This window comes from Pagrus pagrus, assembly GCF_965226575.1.
Source record: "Pagrus pagrus genome assembly, chromosome: 16".
In the NCBI taxonomy this organism is placed as follows: Eukaryota; Metazoa; Chordata; class Actinopteri; order Spariformes; family Sparidae; genus Pagrus; species Pagrus pagrus.
The window spans coordinates 3,299,363-3,315,071 of record NC_140200.1 but is presented as its reverse complement, the minus strand read 5'-3'; the positions used below and the strand labels follow the sequence as shown (position 1 = coordinate 3,315,071).

The 15,709-nt window shown below is 41.2% G+C and overlaps 1 protein-coding gene across 3 annotated transcripts; it reads right to left on the bottom strand.

The window, feature by feature from the left end:
- Positions 1–4,963: 4,963 nt before the first annotated feature.
- gtf2a1 (general transcription factor IIA, 1) lies at positions 4,964–15,122 on the bottom strand. 3 transcript variants are annotated; one of them, XM_084378406.1, is made up of 10 exons: positions 13,279–13,498; positions 13,040–13,141; positions 12,500–12,686; positions 12,115–12,179; positions 10,763–10,838; positions 10,510–10,652; positions 9,443–9,547; positions 8,915–9,202; positions 8,475–8,564; positions 4,964–7,289 (listed from the first exon to the last, which is right to left on the bottom strand). In XM_084378406.1, the coding sequence occupies exons 1-10, from the start codon at positions 13,285–13,287 to the stop codon at positions 7,182–7,184; spliced, it is 1,173 nt and encodes a 390-aa protein (XP_084234532.1). In that variant the 5' UTR covers positions 13,288–13,498; the 3' UTR covers positions 4,964–7,181. The 3 variants fall into 3 exon arrangements, with proteins under 3 accessions (XP_084234532.1, XP_084234530.1, XP_084234531.1); XM_084378404.1 differs by lacking the exon at positions 13,279–13,498 and adding an exon at positions 14,884–15,122 and having other exon boundaries at positions 5,543–7,289; XM_084378405.1 differs by lacking the exon at positions 13,279–13,498 and adding an exon at positions 14,884–15,122 and having other exon boundaries at positions 5,543–7,289; positions 10,528–10,652.
- Positions 15,123–15,709: the final 587 nt, after the last annotated feature.

Sequence of the window (15,709 nt, the reverse complement as noted above, 5' to 3'; positions counted from 1 at the left end):
TTTGTGAGATTTGTAACAAAACCAAATATTGTTACGTTCACTTTTTTTCCCACGTTGATCCAACAAAACACTTTGCAGAGGTACGTCCTCCTCTCCACAGGGCATGTGATCCAATTACAAAAGTAAACACAGGACATATTTTGAGTATTAGCAATTTTCTACAAATTACAGACAGGTATGATAATCACAAATATATATACTGTTAAAGCCTTTTCTCTCCGTCGGAATGTCATGGTTGTTTTTCTAGCATGATCGTGATATTTTTCCATCCTCTTGCGGAAACAAGTGACTTATACAATCAGCAGAGATAGCTTCGCCTTCGCAGGGAGAGCTTTAAGCAAATACAGCTGAGACACGTGTGTGCTGCGCTGCTGTAACTTGTGTGATATTGAGCTATTATGAGTTAAAGGACACCTCCTGCCTATGGCAGCGTAACATCTGGTTAGCATTTCATCTGCTGGGTGACATTTTTTCTAGGAAACATACAGATGAACAGGGGGGGGGACTTTCCAGGAAGGATGGATCATTTCAGACCTTTTTTAATTTTTGCTTGCAAGTCTTTGTCGAGCAGTCCGGTCAAATATCTTCACAGTTTGTCTCAAAGCATCAGTGAGTCTGAAATGGTTAAAAACCTCAAAACTGGAAGGATTTTCTAGTTTTATAGTTGAAAAAATTAAGAGTGGCATCTGCTCGCCGTGTTCCAGACTTGACTCGCAAGTAGTAAATTCCTACCAGACTAACAGGACACGTTTCCAACCGAAATGTTTTCCACAGCTACACGTCCATCTCTTCCAATCATCCATTAACGACGACCCAGCGTGGACCTCTTCAAACGCTAAGCACACAGAGCTGGAGCATGATGTGCCTGGCTGCGTTCGTGAGGGCCTCCTCCCTTCCACTGCCAGTTAATGTTAACTCACAGTTCATAGTTGTTTCACAAGTGTGTGCTTGTCAGGGTTGATCAAAATCAAAATCACTGCACATTCGCGTGAGTGACGTGCAAATCCCGATGGCTTTGTTTTCTCGAAGCATCAGGATTATCGTACAAAGTATCAGAGCATTGTGAGTTGTGTGCATGTCGGTTCACAACACAACCAACAGACAGAAAAAGGACTGAATGAACTGATCGAGACTTGGACTGGATTTATTTTGATATTCCTCCTGTAGCTGGTTCTCAGGGCCTGCCTGATCATTCCTCTCCCGGTATTTCAAATAAACCCATCTCTGAGCCATTCCTCAAATAAGCAGGGCAGGACCCGACGATGCACCTCGCTAACACCAGATTAGGTTGCTAAACTCAAATACAGTGGGAAAAGAATCATGAGAGGAACCGAACATTGAAACTGAGATTCAGAGTAGTCTTGGCTGCTCACAGGAGGTCACAGTCTTCAAGTATCCGTCCAGCTCTTGTTGTTGGGAACATAAAATCCCAGCATTTATGACGTCATTGCTCAAGTTATTCAACGGGCCAGTAGGCATGGACGCTCCTCTTGAAGAGTTAAGTTCCTCTGACACACAGAAAACTCTTGAATGACTACTAGAGCGAACCATGAAGTTCGAGTTGGTGAAAACATTTGTCCCTCTGTTGCTGTAAAAGTAGTTATACATGCAGGACAATAAGAGTATCACACTCTTTGCTTTGCTTATTTGTGTGGATGTCTGGGTCATTGTGAACTCACTGGTATCTGGCATTACTCCGGTGGATCTCATGGCATGTGACCAAAAAGACTAAATCAGACTGAGGGAAACCAGGCTTAAGACCTCAGCCAACAAATAAAGTTTATCAGTTAAGTGTGCCAACTTTGGTGGTTGCAGTTGGTTAATGGAGCTAATGACTTGTGCACTGATCCTTGCGGAAGGATTGAACTCACTACAACTTTTCATGAACTTAATAGTTACCAAAAGATGCTGCCAGGGGCCTTGAGCAACCGAGGTGCACTACGTATGCATATTTATTTACTTTGCAACACAGAATTGAAATATTTGTTCTCTTTAGCTGATGATAAGTCACATCCAGCTTTCTGCACGTCACGCTTTGACCTCAGTCAGTCTCAGGTTTTGCATCTGATGACTTTAAAGATATAATATGTTGGAATTCAGCATGAACATGTCTAAAAGCGACGAGACCATTGTTATATATTTTGTGGAGTTGTGTACTTTACATTATCCCAAATGTTTCCAACAATGTTCAAACCATGAGAAGTCTACCAGCTTACTCGAGGTAACGGTGTGTTTCATGTGTGCGCAGTGGTTGTTTAACGTTGTGTACATGTACAGTGAGTTTGACGGCAGTAGCATTTGTGTTTACTTGTGTTACTCATGCAGTGTTTATTTACCCCCAACAGCCAGTTCACTTTACTCTACACGATCTGTAAGCAAGCATTAGACTCACCAGAGACTCTGCTTCTCTCACGTCTTCCCCCCTCTCCCGTCTGTAATGTTGTTCATGAAGTAAAGTGCATTTCCCCTCCAGCTCCAGTCGGCCGAGGTCAGCTGCAGTCAGGTTGATAAACAGGAGTGAAGAGGAATCCACCTAGAAATCCTAAAAGTTAAAACGTAATGTCTGAGCTCTCCTCCCGTCGGTAAATCAGAGCAGAGTCCACAGGGACACCAGGTGTTTATTCTGCCACCGCCTCATGATATGGAGGGTTATTTCCTCTCACACAGGCGCAGAACGTACAAGCTAGTCGGCTGTCGGCTGTCGTCTTTGCAGAGTGTATTTGGCTGAGGGGACAATGCAATAATCGACTTTTGTTGCCACTGATCTACTGATGACGGTTCAGTGTGTCTGGGCCTTAAAGGCAAAAGTTTGACTTGCTGCGAACGAACCCAAACACTAAGGCATTCATAGAGTTGCCTTATTTTATTCATCTTTCAGGAGAGGGAAATTGTGTGAAGAATGAAATGAAATAAGTATTAGAGAGAAGTTAAAACTTTGCTGACTTTCTCATCTCAACACACCTGTGAAATGGGTTTGCTTGTCTGATGTTGGGGAAGGTGTTGGGGAAGAGGATTCAGACGCTGTTTGCCCGGGCAACAAGCACTTCAGCCGGAGCTGACTGCCACCTCTATACTTGACTTGACAAAATCAAGAAACACTTTGAAATTAAAAAAAAAAGAAAAAAAAGAAAAAGGCAATCACCTTTGCAAGAGCTGGGAGGAAAAGGTGTGTTTGGCAGCGCACGCCAGAAGACAGACACATAATGACTTGTTTGCGGTCTCGACTTGAGATTTCAGACTTGAGATTTAGTTGTGACTTGTAAAACAACTTTCTCCCGACTGCTTATCAGACATGCTACATTTAGACTGAGACACTATTAAGGACATATGAAAGACGAGGAAAACCAGGAAAGGAGGAATCTCCATTAGAGATGGATAGAAGGCCCTTTGTCCCAAAGAGCTTAACATTTTCTTCTGTAAACTGGACGTGCCACAGCCGACAGGCCGGACTACTACATTCCTCCGAAGCCTACAAACTCTATTTTGCCATGCCGCTGATTGGCAGTCACAGTCGGTTAGCTGGTAAGCAGAGAAAGCTATAGAGTCTAAGCTAGACATCTCCAGGGCCTCATTATAAGGCTCATTCGCCAGCAGCTCCGACTCTTATGTCTGAGTGCCCAGGAGTAGCAACAGGGCCCACTTCATCAGAAGCAGCCAGGGAAACATTCTTCCTCCACTAGGTCTGCACAGGGGCTGAATAAGTCTTTGTGACGCGTGATATATTGTAGAAGTGACAGGCTGCCTCAAATCCATTTACAATCAAGGGCAAAAATCTCCATGTAGTTTCTGAATCGACTTTAATCCCAGACAGCACCACACCTTTATCTCATAATTACCCACAAGAAAATACACGGGGATTGTATCAGTGTGGGTTAGGATTTAGAGGAAACGCAGGGAGAACGCCCATGCTGTGCTTACTCTGACAGCCGTCCAGACGCTGGATTATACAGCTAAGGAAGCAGAATCGAAGACAGACTGGGGCAGATTCTGGGTCTCGTCCATGTTGCATCGGATGTAGAAGGGAAAGCGATTGATTCCCAACTGCTGTCTGAATAATAAGACGGGGTATTTTGAACGATTAGAGGAACTCAAATTAAGACTCAGTTATATTCTGTGTACCCATATTTACTCAGCTGTACCATTTGAACACTGTAGTAAGTAAAGGTAACTGATAAATTGTTTAAATAAATAGCTAAAAGTAACAGTAAAGTGGTTGAATTGGGCAACGTGATCAGACAGCAATGGTTAAAAAGTGATAAGTAGCCTCATGGATAAGCCGTTGCAATAGTTAGTTATTATTTAGATAGTCACTAAAAGTTGGCAAAAATAAATGGATGGTTGGGAATTGGTAAAAGTAGCCTCGGCCCTAAAGGACAAATGCTGAAATAGATTAAACAAATATAAATAAATGTTGAAAAAGCAAGACAAGGTAAGGAAAAGGACCAAAAGGTTGAAATATAGCTGAAACTAACAGCGTATATTAGCTAAAAGTCATGGATAATCCTTTAATAGTTAAGTAAAATCAATAAGAGCTAATAAAGTAAAGCGTGAATAGTTAAAAATGCTAAAAGTAATGGATAGATTAATAACTAATGAATGGTTGGACTCTCCCGATTCTGCAAATCAAAGAAGTAGCACAAATACAAGCTTGACCTAACCAAGACTGCCAGTTAACTGTAAAGAAATAGAGTAAAAATGTCCACTTTTATAAGAACATAGTTAAATAACATCCATTTTATGTTTATGTAGCAAAGGTAATATAGCAAGCTGTTTTAAATTGGGGCTCAAAATGACTTTGAAAGTGACATTTTCTTTTAAATTGAGAACAACGTAATGCATTCAAAGCAGAACCTCCTGAGTTTTGTTCCAAACTTGATTTAATTTTTTAAAAATGCAAATGGTTAATAAGACTTCATTAGTCATCTGAACAGCAGCTAGAACACACACACACACGACACGACAATTAGAAAGCAGTGGATACATTTTTAATAGACATCCTTTCGTAAGCTCAACTATCATTTCGTGAACAGCGGAAAAACTGAAATAAAAGTTCATAAAGGCACACGCAACATTCAATGAGAAGGAGATGAACATGGACTAATTAAGCAACGAACTGATTTGAGTTTGGTGACTAATAACCACGGAGAGTGCCGAGCTGAAAGAGCAGTGATTATTTTCTCTGAACAGTGCTCGACTTGAAATGTTTTGGGAACGTCTCCCATGGCACATTATAATTTGTTATGTGAGGATGGTGACGGGCCATTGACAAGTGTCTTCTTCAAAGTGAAAAGCCTTTTAATGGCCACTTTGTATTCAGATTGCATAACAAAATAGATGCAATGACTTTTTAGTAACGGTGGAAAACGGTTTTCTTTTACTCCAATTAGATCATGTATGTGAAAAAGCAACAGAACATCTTTTATATGTTTCACTTCTTGGTTCTGCCAGTCAGTACCTCATCAGCGCTTCCTCGGTGGTCTTTTTAAAAAAAACAGCACGTACTACACTATGGAGCCAACCATCAACCAAATCGACACAACAGTCAAAAAACACATATTTTATTTCAAATTGCTGCAACAGGGGCACTAAAAACAAACTGCAGAGAAACACACGGGCCCCCGAGTTCAACTCACTTCAATAGAAAATATTCTCATTTAAAAGTCATAGATAAAATGAAAGCACAGGAGAACATATGGTGGACGAAATGGTTTTTGGAGCACGGCGTTTTGTAGCTTTGTCCAGCCAACAGAAAAGAAAAAAGAAGAAGAAGAAAAAAAAAAGGAACACTTATTAGATTATAAGAGCACAGTTTGGTGCGGCTTTCCAACCTTTTCGAAATATAGAACATTTCATAAACTTTCAAGGAATAAATTAAAAGGACTCCATCCTGTCCCCACCAAAAATATCTAATGTTTTCTATTTTTACTGTTTCAGCTGTGACAATTTGAGAGCATGGGGTGTGCAAGAAAAATAAACACACAAATCCAGAAGAAAAAGCGATGACGACACACACTTCAGTCAACATACACACACTCGCACACACCACACGCCCGCACAGTCAGTCACTGATTCTCACACTCACACACACACACAAATGGACAGAGGAGAGCACGCTGTGGCTATTGATTAACTTGACTGACTGATTTCACGACACATTGATAAACTGACAGTGCAAATTTTTTCAGACGGCAGCAGAGAACTAAAATAAAAGCAAAGAAGATACACCAACAGGACAAACGCTCAGACATTTTGTACAATTCTTAAATGAATTCAGTGTTGGATCTGCTCTTCTCTTCTTCGTTTTTTTGTTCTTTTTTTTTGTTAAGTTTTGAGATAAAGATGGAATGAAGCTCCAGAGAAGGCGATGAGGAAAATAACAGTATTTTTTGGATTCAGCACTGCTTCGTAAATTTTAAAAAACAAAACAAAAAAATGCCTTTAAACAACTTTTAGTTATTTTTAGAATTCCTGTAATTTTTTACCTTCTTTGTCTTAACCCTTCATCAAGCGCATTTTAAAAAAATTTTTAAAACAATAACAGGTTGTTAACTACATAAAACACTCTGGAGCACCATTTTCAGAAACATGGATTGAGACAGTATTATGATCCAAGAACAAAAATTAGAAGCCAAAAGGTGATTCTGGCCGTTCTAAAGGCAGCAATCTTTGACTGGTGGCACTAAGTTTGGACTTAAATGTAGACACGAGTCAATCCAGTCAACCGACTACAGTGCATCAATGAAGGTGTTTCTCATCTACGGGGTTATAATGAATGACCTCTGACCTCCAGGTCGGGTCACCCTGGTCCACTACACCTGTACGATGTGAAATGCTTACTTTCCAATGTGTGTGAATTCTCTCAGGAAAAAAAGGAAGAGAAGCCCGGATGAAGCAAAAAAAAAGAAAAAAGATAAAGATCGCTCTTTTCACAGGCTTTCCCTTCCGCTGTGGGTTTCTCATCCCGCAAGGCTAGTCGAGTGTTTTTTGACGACACCCAGGTTTTTAACGGTACCTCACAGTCCTTTGGGTTTGTCAGAGTTCTCAAACACTCTGAAGAAGTTTCCTGAAATGAATCCAGTCACAGGATATGGAAGGATATTGAAGTGTCTGTTAACTGGATAGAAGGAGTTACAGAGTTCCTGCTCCTGTCGCTTTGTCTGTTTTTTGTTTTTTTCTCTACTTCACCATTCGGCATCCCCAATGGCTTTGGAGAAGACATAGTCTCTCCCGTTCAGATTCATGATCCCGTCCTTCAGGTGGAATTTCCATTTGTTCTTACTTCTGTGAATCTGGGGAGTAAAGAGAAGGAAATTAATGTCGTGGGCGTCGAGGACAGATGGACACCGTTTCATCTTACAGTGGACGCGGTCTCTAATGTCTTTAACCCATGCACCCAGAAGGCTCCAGCGGGACACGTACACTGCCAGATTAACCAGCATTAATAGTTCTTTATAAGCACTTAACTGGCATCAAATAGTAACACTTGGGGCTGATTGGATGCTGCTGATCAAACACTACAATCGAGGCATGAATGAGCATCAGGTATCCAACAGCGAAGGCTCTCACACACAAAGGAATAGTAAAATGTCTCATCAAGGTTTCATTTCATCACAGCAGTCATTTTCAAACTTTTCAACTGCCATGAAACACCCTTTAAAAGTCTTTACGAAATCTGATATTACAACATTAATTAAGTCTCATGTAGGAAAACAGTTATTCTCTAGCTTCACTCTACAGTTTATATATTGCTGAAAATATCACTTTTTATTAACGGAATAGAAAAAAGACGTTGTTCGCAAACTGGTGACTCTGAATTGCTTATAGGTGTAAAGACTGTCAACATCAGGTCACATGTGTGTGTTAGTCCTGAAATAGACTGGAGACCTGTACACCGGTCTGTGTTAAATGAATGTAAAAGAAAAATATAAATAAATAATGTTCAAGTTTCACTTCTACTTATGTAGGGGATCTAACATATATCAAAAGAAATTAGAAATGTGGCACTGAATATGAAACAGTGATGAAGGTAACCAAGTATACTTACTCAAGTACAATTTTGAGGTACTTGTACTTGAGTATTTCCATTTTCTGCTACTTTTTTCTTTTACTGCACTACATTCATTTGATAACTTTAGATTCTAGTTACTTTGCAGATTACAGGATACATCATTTTTCAATTTATTCATTTTATCACCAATCAAATAAATAATAATAACACTGATTCCAACAATCAGAAAAATACTGAGTATCAGATACAATAACTGGCCAGGTCAATTATCGGTCAACCCATAGTATACAGTGTACATGTAAATATATGTATGATTTACGTGTACTTTTGATACTTCAGTACAGTTAATATCAGATACTTTAAGACTTGAAGTACTATTCATATAAATATTTGACCACAATATATGTACTTTTACTCAAGTATGACTCATATTAAACCATCCCACACAGTATAGATCATTTCTCACCTTGTCATACTGGCACACCACTACATTCTCTGTATCAAACAGCTCCTGGTCCTCCTCATCACTGACATCATCCCCACTGTTCAGAGGCTCCTGACAAGAAACAAAACCAACAAGTTGAAATAAAGTTAAATGTGCTGTGAAAGTCGTTTGAACTGAATTTGTGGTCCATAAAATATTAAAACAAAGACTGGCTGACTGTGGCAAACCAAATGTCTTATTGATTTTGATGTGGGAGAAATGCACTCGTAGATGATTTGTATTTATTATCTTGGGAAGAGACGATGTCGTTATACAGTACAACATCTTTTTATCCTTCACCAGGAGGAGAACATATTAAGATTATATTACTTTTTGGCCAGTTGAACTTAAGTTTTCCAAACACTGCTCCACTTAATAAAAAATATTTTCTGCTGAGCCGAACAACGTTCAACACTGCCCACCTCCTCCACCTGCCCGTCCTCTCCCCCGTCCTTGTCCTTCTCCTCCTCTTCATCTTCGTCATACTCCTCCTCCTCATCCTCGTCCTCTTCTGAGGAGGTGTCTCCGGCGCCGTCCACCTGCAGCATCATCGGGGGCTGCTGGGCCTGAGGCTGGGCTTGAGCCTGGGCTTGCTGCTGAGGCTGGGCCTGTGGTGCAGCTGCACCCTGGGCCTGCTGAACCTGCTGAACCTGCTGGACCTGAGCTGTTGCTGCCTGACCAGGCTGCTGCGCCATAGTTGCCTGCATCACCTAGTGGGAGAGAAGACGGTGATTGTTCGGTCATCTAAGTAGCTAGTCAGTGTTGGAAGAACAGCATATGTATCTGAGATTTACAGAGAAGCAAGCTTCCTGTCTAACTTTGTGCATACTAAAGATAATATTAACACACCCGACATACCTCAATCAATACAAAAAAGGCACGAAATAAGGTAGGAAAATAAAATGAAAGAGCGGAAAAGAGCCATTTAATCAGGCATGAATAGTGCTGACCTGCGTATTGCCTTGGACTTTGTTTCCTGAAGCTAAGACAATCTGCTGCGGCTGTATGATGACTCCTGTTTGCTGGGGAAGACCTCCCTGCAGAGGAGCCAGGACCTGCACAGACAGTAAACAGGAAGAGCCAACGTTTTACAAGAGCTACAAGATAAATATTAGTGTATTGTCTTGCTGTAATTCTTAAGCACTGGTACTGTTTACATGAAAACTGTAACTGAAAACAAAAAGAAAGAACCGGTATTCTCTCTCATCATATTGTGATGGTCAAATCTTCTGATTTTCCAGAATTATTATGTTTTTCAAGTTTTTATTTCCATAAATTGATTATTCCATTGCTTCAACACAAGACAACCCACAGCTATGCAGCCAAAAGCACAATCTGATATTGGCGTGTTGGTGTTGTTCATTAAACATCATTGAAACTGACCGATCACGTTATTGTAATGTCAAAGCTTTGCAACAAGGGGAAAAAGACCGGAAAATGTTTTTCACAGGGGAGAAGTTATCCTTTCAAACACGTGTTAACTGTGTTTGAAAGTGAAAGGAAATATTTGAACCAATGTTTTCCTCACTCTAACCAAGTATTCTTGTTGCCTAAACAGACAGTGACAGAAAACTGAAAAGAAACAGAAAACTCTACATGAAATTGGTGCGAAAAGGACGAAGTGTACAGAATAATATGTTCCAAGCAGAATGCAAACCACGGTCTCTCCTGTGAGAGTCCTCTACTTGGCCCACTCAACAACAACAGCTTGCTTCAAATGTGGTTTTCGTCACTGTTCTTAAAGTTGAAATGACGTCCCTGGAGCCACATTAATCATGATGGTCCATGAACAACACCAACTTGCCGATATCAGAGACACCATAGCCAAAACCGCACTACTTAATTACTTGTCTTTGACCCATGGGACACAGGATGTCAATTATTATAAAACTGTGAGCTGTGGGTTGTCGTTATACAGAAAACACAAACAAGATACAGGCAGCAATGTTGCAATTCAAGCCCACTTTATTTTGCACTCTTCCCTGCCCCCCCATTTATCAAAGTTTGGTGTTCCTACCTGCGTAATGGGGCGTACCTGTTGTATGACCGGCGCCTGCACGCCACCAGGCTGCATCTGCTGCTGCAGGAGGATCTGCTGCTGGGGCTGCTGGATGATGTACTGCGCCCCATTGGGAGCACGCACCACCTGCAGGATCTGACCTGAGAGACCACAAAACACAAGGGTCCTGAGCGCTTCATTCATCATGTTAAATATCTAAGTGTTTTCCTCCACAATCTGATGCCCAGATCAACTTGTGTGAGTGTTTTACCTTGGCTGGTGATGAGCTGTTGGTATGGGGTGACCCCTGTGGGCAAAGCAAGGGTTGCTGCGGTAGCTGCTGCACTCTAGAGGCGGAAAGGAGAACACATATTTAAGAGTGGCTGAATAAAAGGCAGTGAGGTTCACACACACAAACACTAAGTCTACAAGCAAAAGACCTTCAAGAATGTTGAAAACAATACTGATAAAGTTTTAAGGTCGTCATGGTGAAAATACTCTACAGGCACCCAGACACCCACACAGGTATTTCTGACTTTAGTGTTAAGTGTTTCTCTGGAGGGATTTAATATATTTATGAAATACGGCAAAACATCTTCACAATTAAAGTGCTAATATTCATATTCCCTCGGCTGCCGTGATAAAAGCAGCCTTTACTCATTTGCATTTGTTTATTATATCTGCCAGGTTTGATGGCGAAATGTTACAAATTTACAAGTGAAGCTTAAAAATGGTGTTTGAGTGTTAAGACAAACAGCACAGATGCAAGCCTTGACATTAACAGATGGCTGGTGAGCAGAAGTGTTGTCGAGAGCAGGAAGTACAAAAGGAAAGGAGCTGTTGATGGTCCATTGTGCGAGATTTAAACGGATAAAGGAAAAGGTGTGTTTGTTAGTGTGTGTGACGGCAGGAGCATGTGAGAAAATGTATCATCTCCACTGTAGTCCAGGCTACTGAAAAACTTTCTGAAGGCCCTTCCTCTCCTCTGCTCTCTTGCTTTCCATGTCCTACTGCCCATCCATCTGTCTGTTACTAGACCAGTCATCCTGCTCTGAGGAAATAGCCTGCAGAGACGCATTAAGATCCACTTCCTTTTGGCTGATAAATGTGTGTGTGGAAACAAAACTTAAATTAAATTAACTGAGTGGGTGTTTTTTAGGGTTGAAGTCACACTGCAACAAAATAAAACATCAAAATTGGCAATTTCTCAGAGGTAAAATGGCAAGTTTGACGACAAAAAGAAGTGCTGGGTTTAGCTTTTACTGCAGGGTGTGTGGGCAGATCAGTTGAACATATCGAAACTCCTGCATAGTTTACTTCTATAGTCGCACTAATTTCTAAACTTTTAGTTTCTATTTCGAGGTATGTGCAAGAGCTGTTGCCACTGTTGACTCACAAGCATTTCTGTCTGGTGTTAAAATCCATTAAATGAAAACATCTGTAGTGGCAGTGAACGTGTTTGTTACGGGAACTATATATAGCAGCTGTGAACAACAGCAGAACATAAAACTTGATAAAGCTGTGAGTTCACTACCAACATCAGAAAAGTAAGGGAGTCGGAGTTCTTTGTTACGAGCACAAAACCCGTAACTATGGCTTTTTAACTTAATTTGATGTACTTACCATCCCCGTTGCACTCATATGCTGTAGGATCTTGGAATCCTGAACAATGACTTGCTGCTGGGGAGCTGTGGAGAGAAACAAGATTAAGTCAAACCCTAATGTGGCCAGCCGACTAATAATTCCCTGAGAAATTTGATTAAACAGACAGAAAAAGATCTGTGAACACCGATTTGGTCATTTAGTCTAATACTGTTAGTTATACATAACAACAAAAAATCCCTTTAACAGAGAATTTTTCCTCCAAAATCCCTATTTCAGTGGGGAATTCATTAAAAGGCTGAATATGACTTGTTCATATATACATTTTTGTGGTCTGCCAAAATTTGCTTTCACGCATGTTAAAACTCTAGTTGGTCTCTAGCGCCACAGAGCGGTAGTTACTAACCTTGCTGCTGCTGAGGGGGCAGGATGACTTGCTGGGCCTGTGCTGGCTGGGTCACCTGCTGGACTTGTTGGACCTGCTGAACCTGCTGCTGCTGTTGCTGCTGCTGCTGCGCGGCCTGCAGGGCTGCCTGCTCCTCAGTATGGAAGCCCTCCACTGCCTTGGACTGCAACAGTTTGTTTTCCCATAGCTGAAGCATCGGGCAGAAGAAAGAGAGGTAAAAAAAAAAAAGGCACCGTTTATCACGTTGTTTTTATAGATACATTAAGTAATGGTTTGATATTCTTCTAACATGTGGTTTTAATAACATTACGTGATGTTTAACTTTTATAAAAGACCAGGCATTCTCACAGATGTATTTCATTCTGTATTCAGGGGAAATCTACAGCGCGTAGCTTACATTACTTTATTACAAATCATAATAAAAGCTTGAAACCAGCTAGTTCCTCCGCTGCAACGAAGCACACCTCGCCATACTTCCCCACAAGTGATAGTTCCTCCTATTGTAGATGTACACAGGAACACAATGCTTGTGACGGTTACCGTTTTCAGCTCCAGGAGCACTTGCTCATCCACCCCCTCGTCCAGGAACAGCTCTCGCACCTCGTTGATCACATCCTCAATCACAGACTTATATAGTTTAGGCTACGAGGAAGCAAAGCACAAGACATGGAAAGAAAAGCACATCTTCGTTACCGTGTTTGGGGAAAAGAAGACCCTGACAGAACAACAAATAAATATAACATTAAAAATAACATTTGGTATGATCAATGTTTACCTACTGGGACCATAGAAATTATGGTTTATGTTTCATATCAAGCTATCAGTTACTAACTGCTTCAACAGCATGTATTACAGACCCTGGTACAATGCATTTAAATATGTCATACAAAATTAGCATAACTTAGTATAACTTCATAAAGTAGTATCTGCTGCACAGCCCTTGTATAAAAAGCTAGCTTCACTTTGAAACCGCTACATGCTAACCAGTCCCCAGCTACAACACAGACTTGTTATGCTAACCCACAAGAGGCAGATCTATACAGACTTATCCGCCTGTCACGACCGTTTAGGTGCACAGCATGTCCCTCAGGATACCGTGGCATACATGGCGCACACCAACAACAACTGTGTGCCGTGTAAAAAGGGTCTACAACGCCGCCGCGGTGAGCCGCAGAGGAAAGCGGTTACAAACGTAAAGCCACAAGCGACACGCAACGCAGGCCACCGCACTGCGCTCCCTTGCACCGCATTGTCCCCCCCCCACCACCAGTGTCCGCAGCACGGACCTCGGTCTCTCCCTTCCCTCCCCCTCGGCCTGTCTGCTCCACTATTTAAAGCACAGTCTGGTGTTTATATGTAGAGCCGATGACGTAGCGTCGAGAAGCACCTTCCCATCCCGGGCAGTCTATATTAGAGAGCCAATATGGCGGTATAAAACCAGGCAGCAGAAAGGAGGAGGGCCAGAACCGGAGCGAGGGGAGACGAGGGAAGCCATTTTACGGAGCGGCAAAACTGCGCGCCCGAAAAAAAAAAAGCCCCGTACATTTTTTTTTTACACACTATGTGAAGGATATTTTTCGGTTTAATATCTTATCAGTACTCAGCTTTGACTAAGTAATATGGCCATGTCGGCGGGGAGAAGGACTAAGCTGTTATGAGATGGTGTAAAAGTGGTGGTTTTTTTGGGGGGGGGGACGGCTGCCTGCCTTCTGCTCGTGGAATGGTGGACAATGATGAGGCATCAAGAGTGACCGTTGACGACTTTTCGGCTAAATAAGACTTTAATTTTTTTGTCTTAAGTAAGCTTAATTCATTCGCAGTGGATAGTGGCAAGGTGCTTTGCGTACATCGGCATTTTATAAATTATGTAAAAAAATAAATAAAAAAACAGTTAAGCTAATATTCACCATTCCTGAGTCGTGGACACTGACTGCCATCTACAGTAACAGCAAAAACACCGAGAATACTCAACTTAAATTGATTTAACCACACAAAAAAGAAGCCTGACTGTACCATGAATCAACGACTAATTGATTAAAGCTAAAAACAGTCCATAACTAAAAAAAAAAACCCCTGCATTTCCATCACTAACATAACCCTGAACAAACACCATTTTCACTTATTTTCCAGCTCCTCTAACGTCAGCCATCGCTCCTACCAGATGGTTTAATCTGAATGAACGATCTAGTTGTTTTTAAAAGAAAAACTGATTAAAATGGCCGATAGACTGAACTTAATTTTATTTGATAGAGCAGCAGTGAAAGTGTTTGTTAAAGCATATACATTGTTGCTGGAATAAAATAAAACCGACTCGTCGACAGCCTTTTCCATTATCTTTACCCCCATTTTTCCCCCGCTGACAGTCCTTAGAGATTGATCCTTACCACTGGGTTCGAGTTAGCCGAGCTCGCCATTATACGCGTAGTGTAAAAACCACACGGAAATAGGCGAGAAACAGAGCCAAAAATTACGAAAAACGACTTAAAACAACTGGGAACGATATTTTAAAACAGCCGGCATCACTTTTGTAAATAAAACACAGTTTCAGCGGTCTTATTTACAATCCCGGGCTGCGACTACCCAGCCGTCCTCCTTCCGTCGTTGTCCTGCTTTATATACTGAGCGATGGAGCTGCGAGTGCGCGAGACATAGGGCAGGGTCAAGCTGCACATATCGCGAGATTTCAGCGCTGGAGTGTGACGATCGAGCAAAAAATACACATGCTGCCGGGAAATGTAGTTTAAACGTGCCAGGCGGAAAATAGACGTGTAGTGATCGCAGCAGCGTTATTATGCTGACTGATCTTGTTTACTGAATTAGGCCAACTGTAACTATGGCGACCCAGATACGTTACATCTACACTGGGCCTGCTGCTGTGGATCTGGAGTGACAGATAATGAATCTGAATAACAAATACATTTCAAAGGAAAACCTGCTTAGGTTTTATTATGTAGGCTAATAGAAGCCAATTGATTTAAACAGTGCAAATTGCTGCAGCATGTGAGGACAGTGAGCATAAAGGGTGATACCGCTCTGAAATCCATCCTTTATAATAATAATAATAATAATAATAATAATAATAATAATAATAATAATAATAATAATAATAGGTCTCAGGCAGGACACTACAGGTGAATACATTTTAAGGGATAATTATCACCATGAAACTTGTGAATTATATTATTATTATTTATTAAGCAAGTTTTCCAA

Coding starts and splice junctions, on each gene's coding strand:
- gtf2a1 (XM_084378404.1), bottom strand. CDS start 14,913: ATGGCGAGCTCGGCTAACTCGAACCCAGTG. Junction 13,142..14,883: donor CGGCTAACTCGAACCCAGTG/GTAAGGATCAAT, acceptor GCTTCCTCGTAG/CCTAAACTATATAAGTCTGT. Junction 10,839..12,114: donor ATATGAGTGCAACGGGGATG/GTAAGTACATCA, acceptor TTCCGCCTCTAG/AGTGCAGCAGCTACCGCAGC.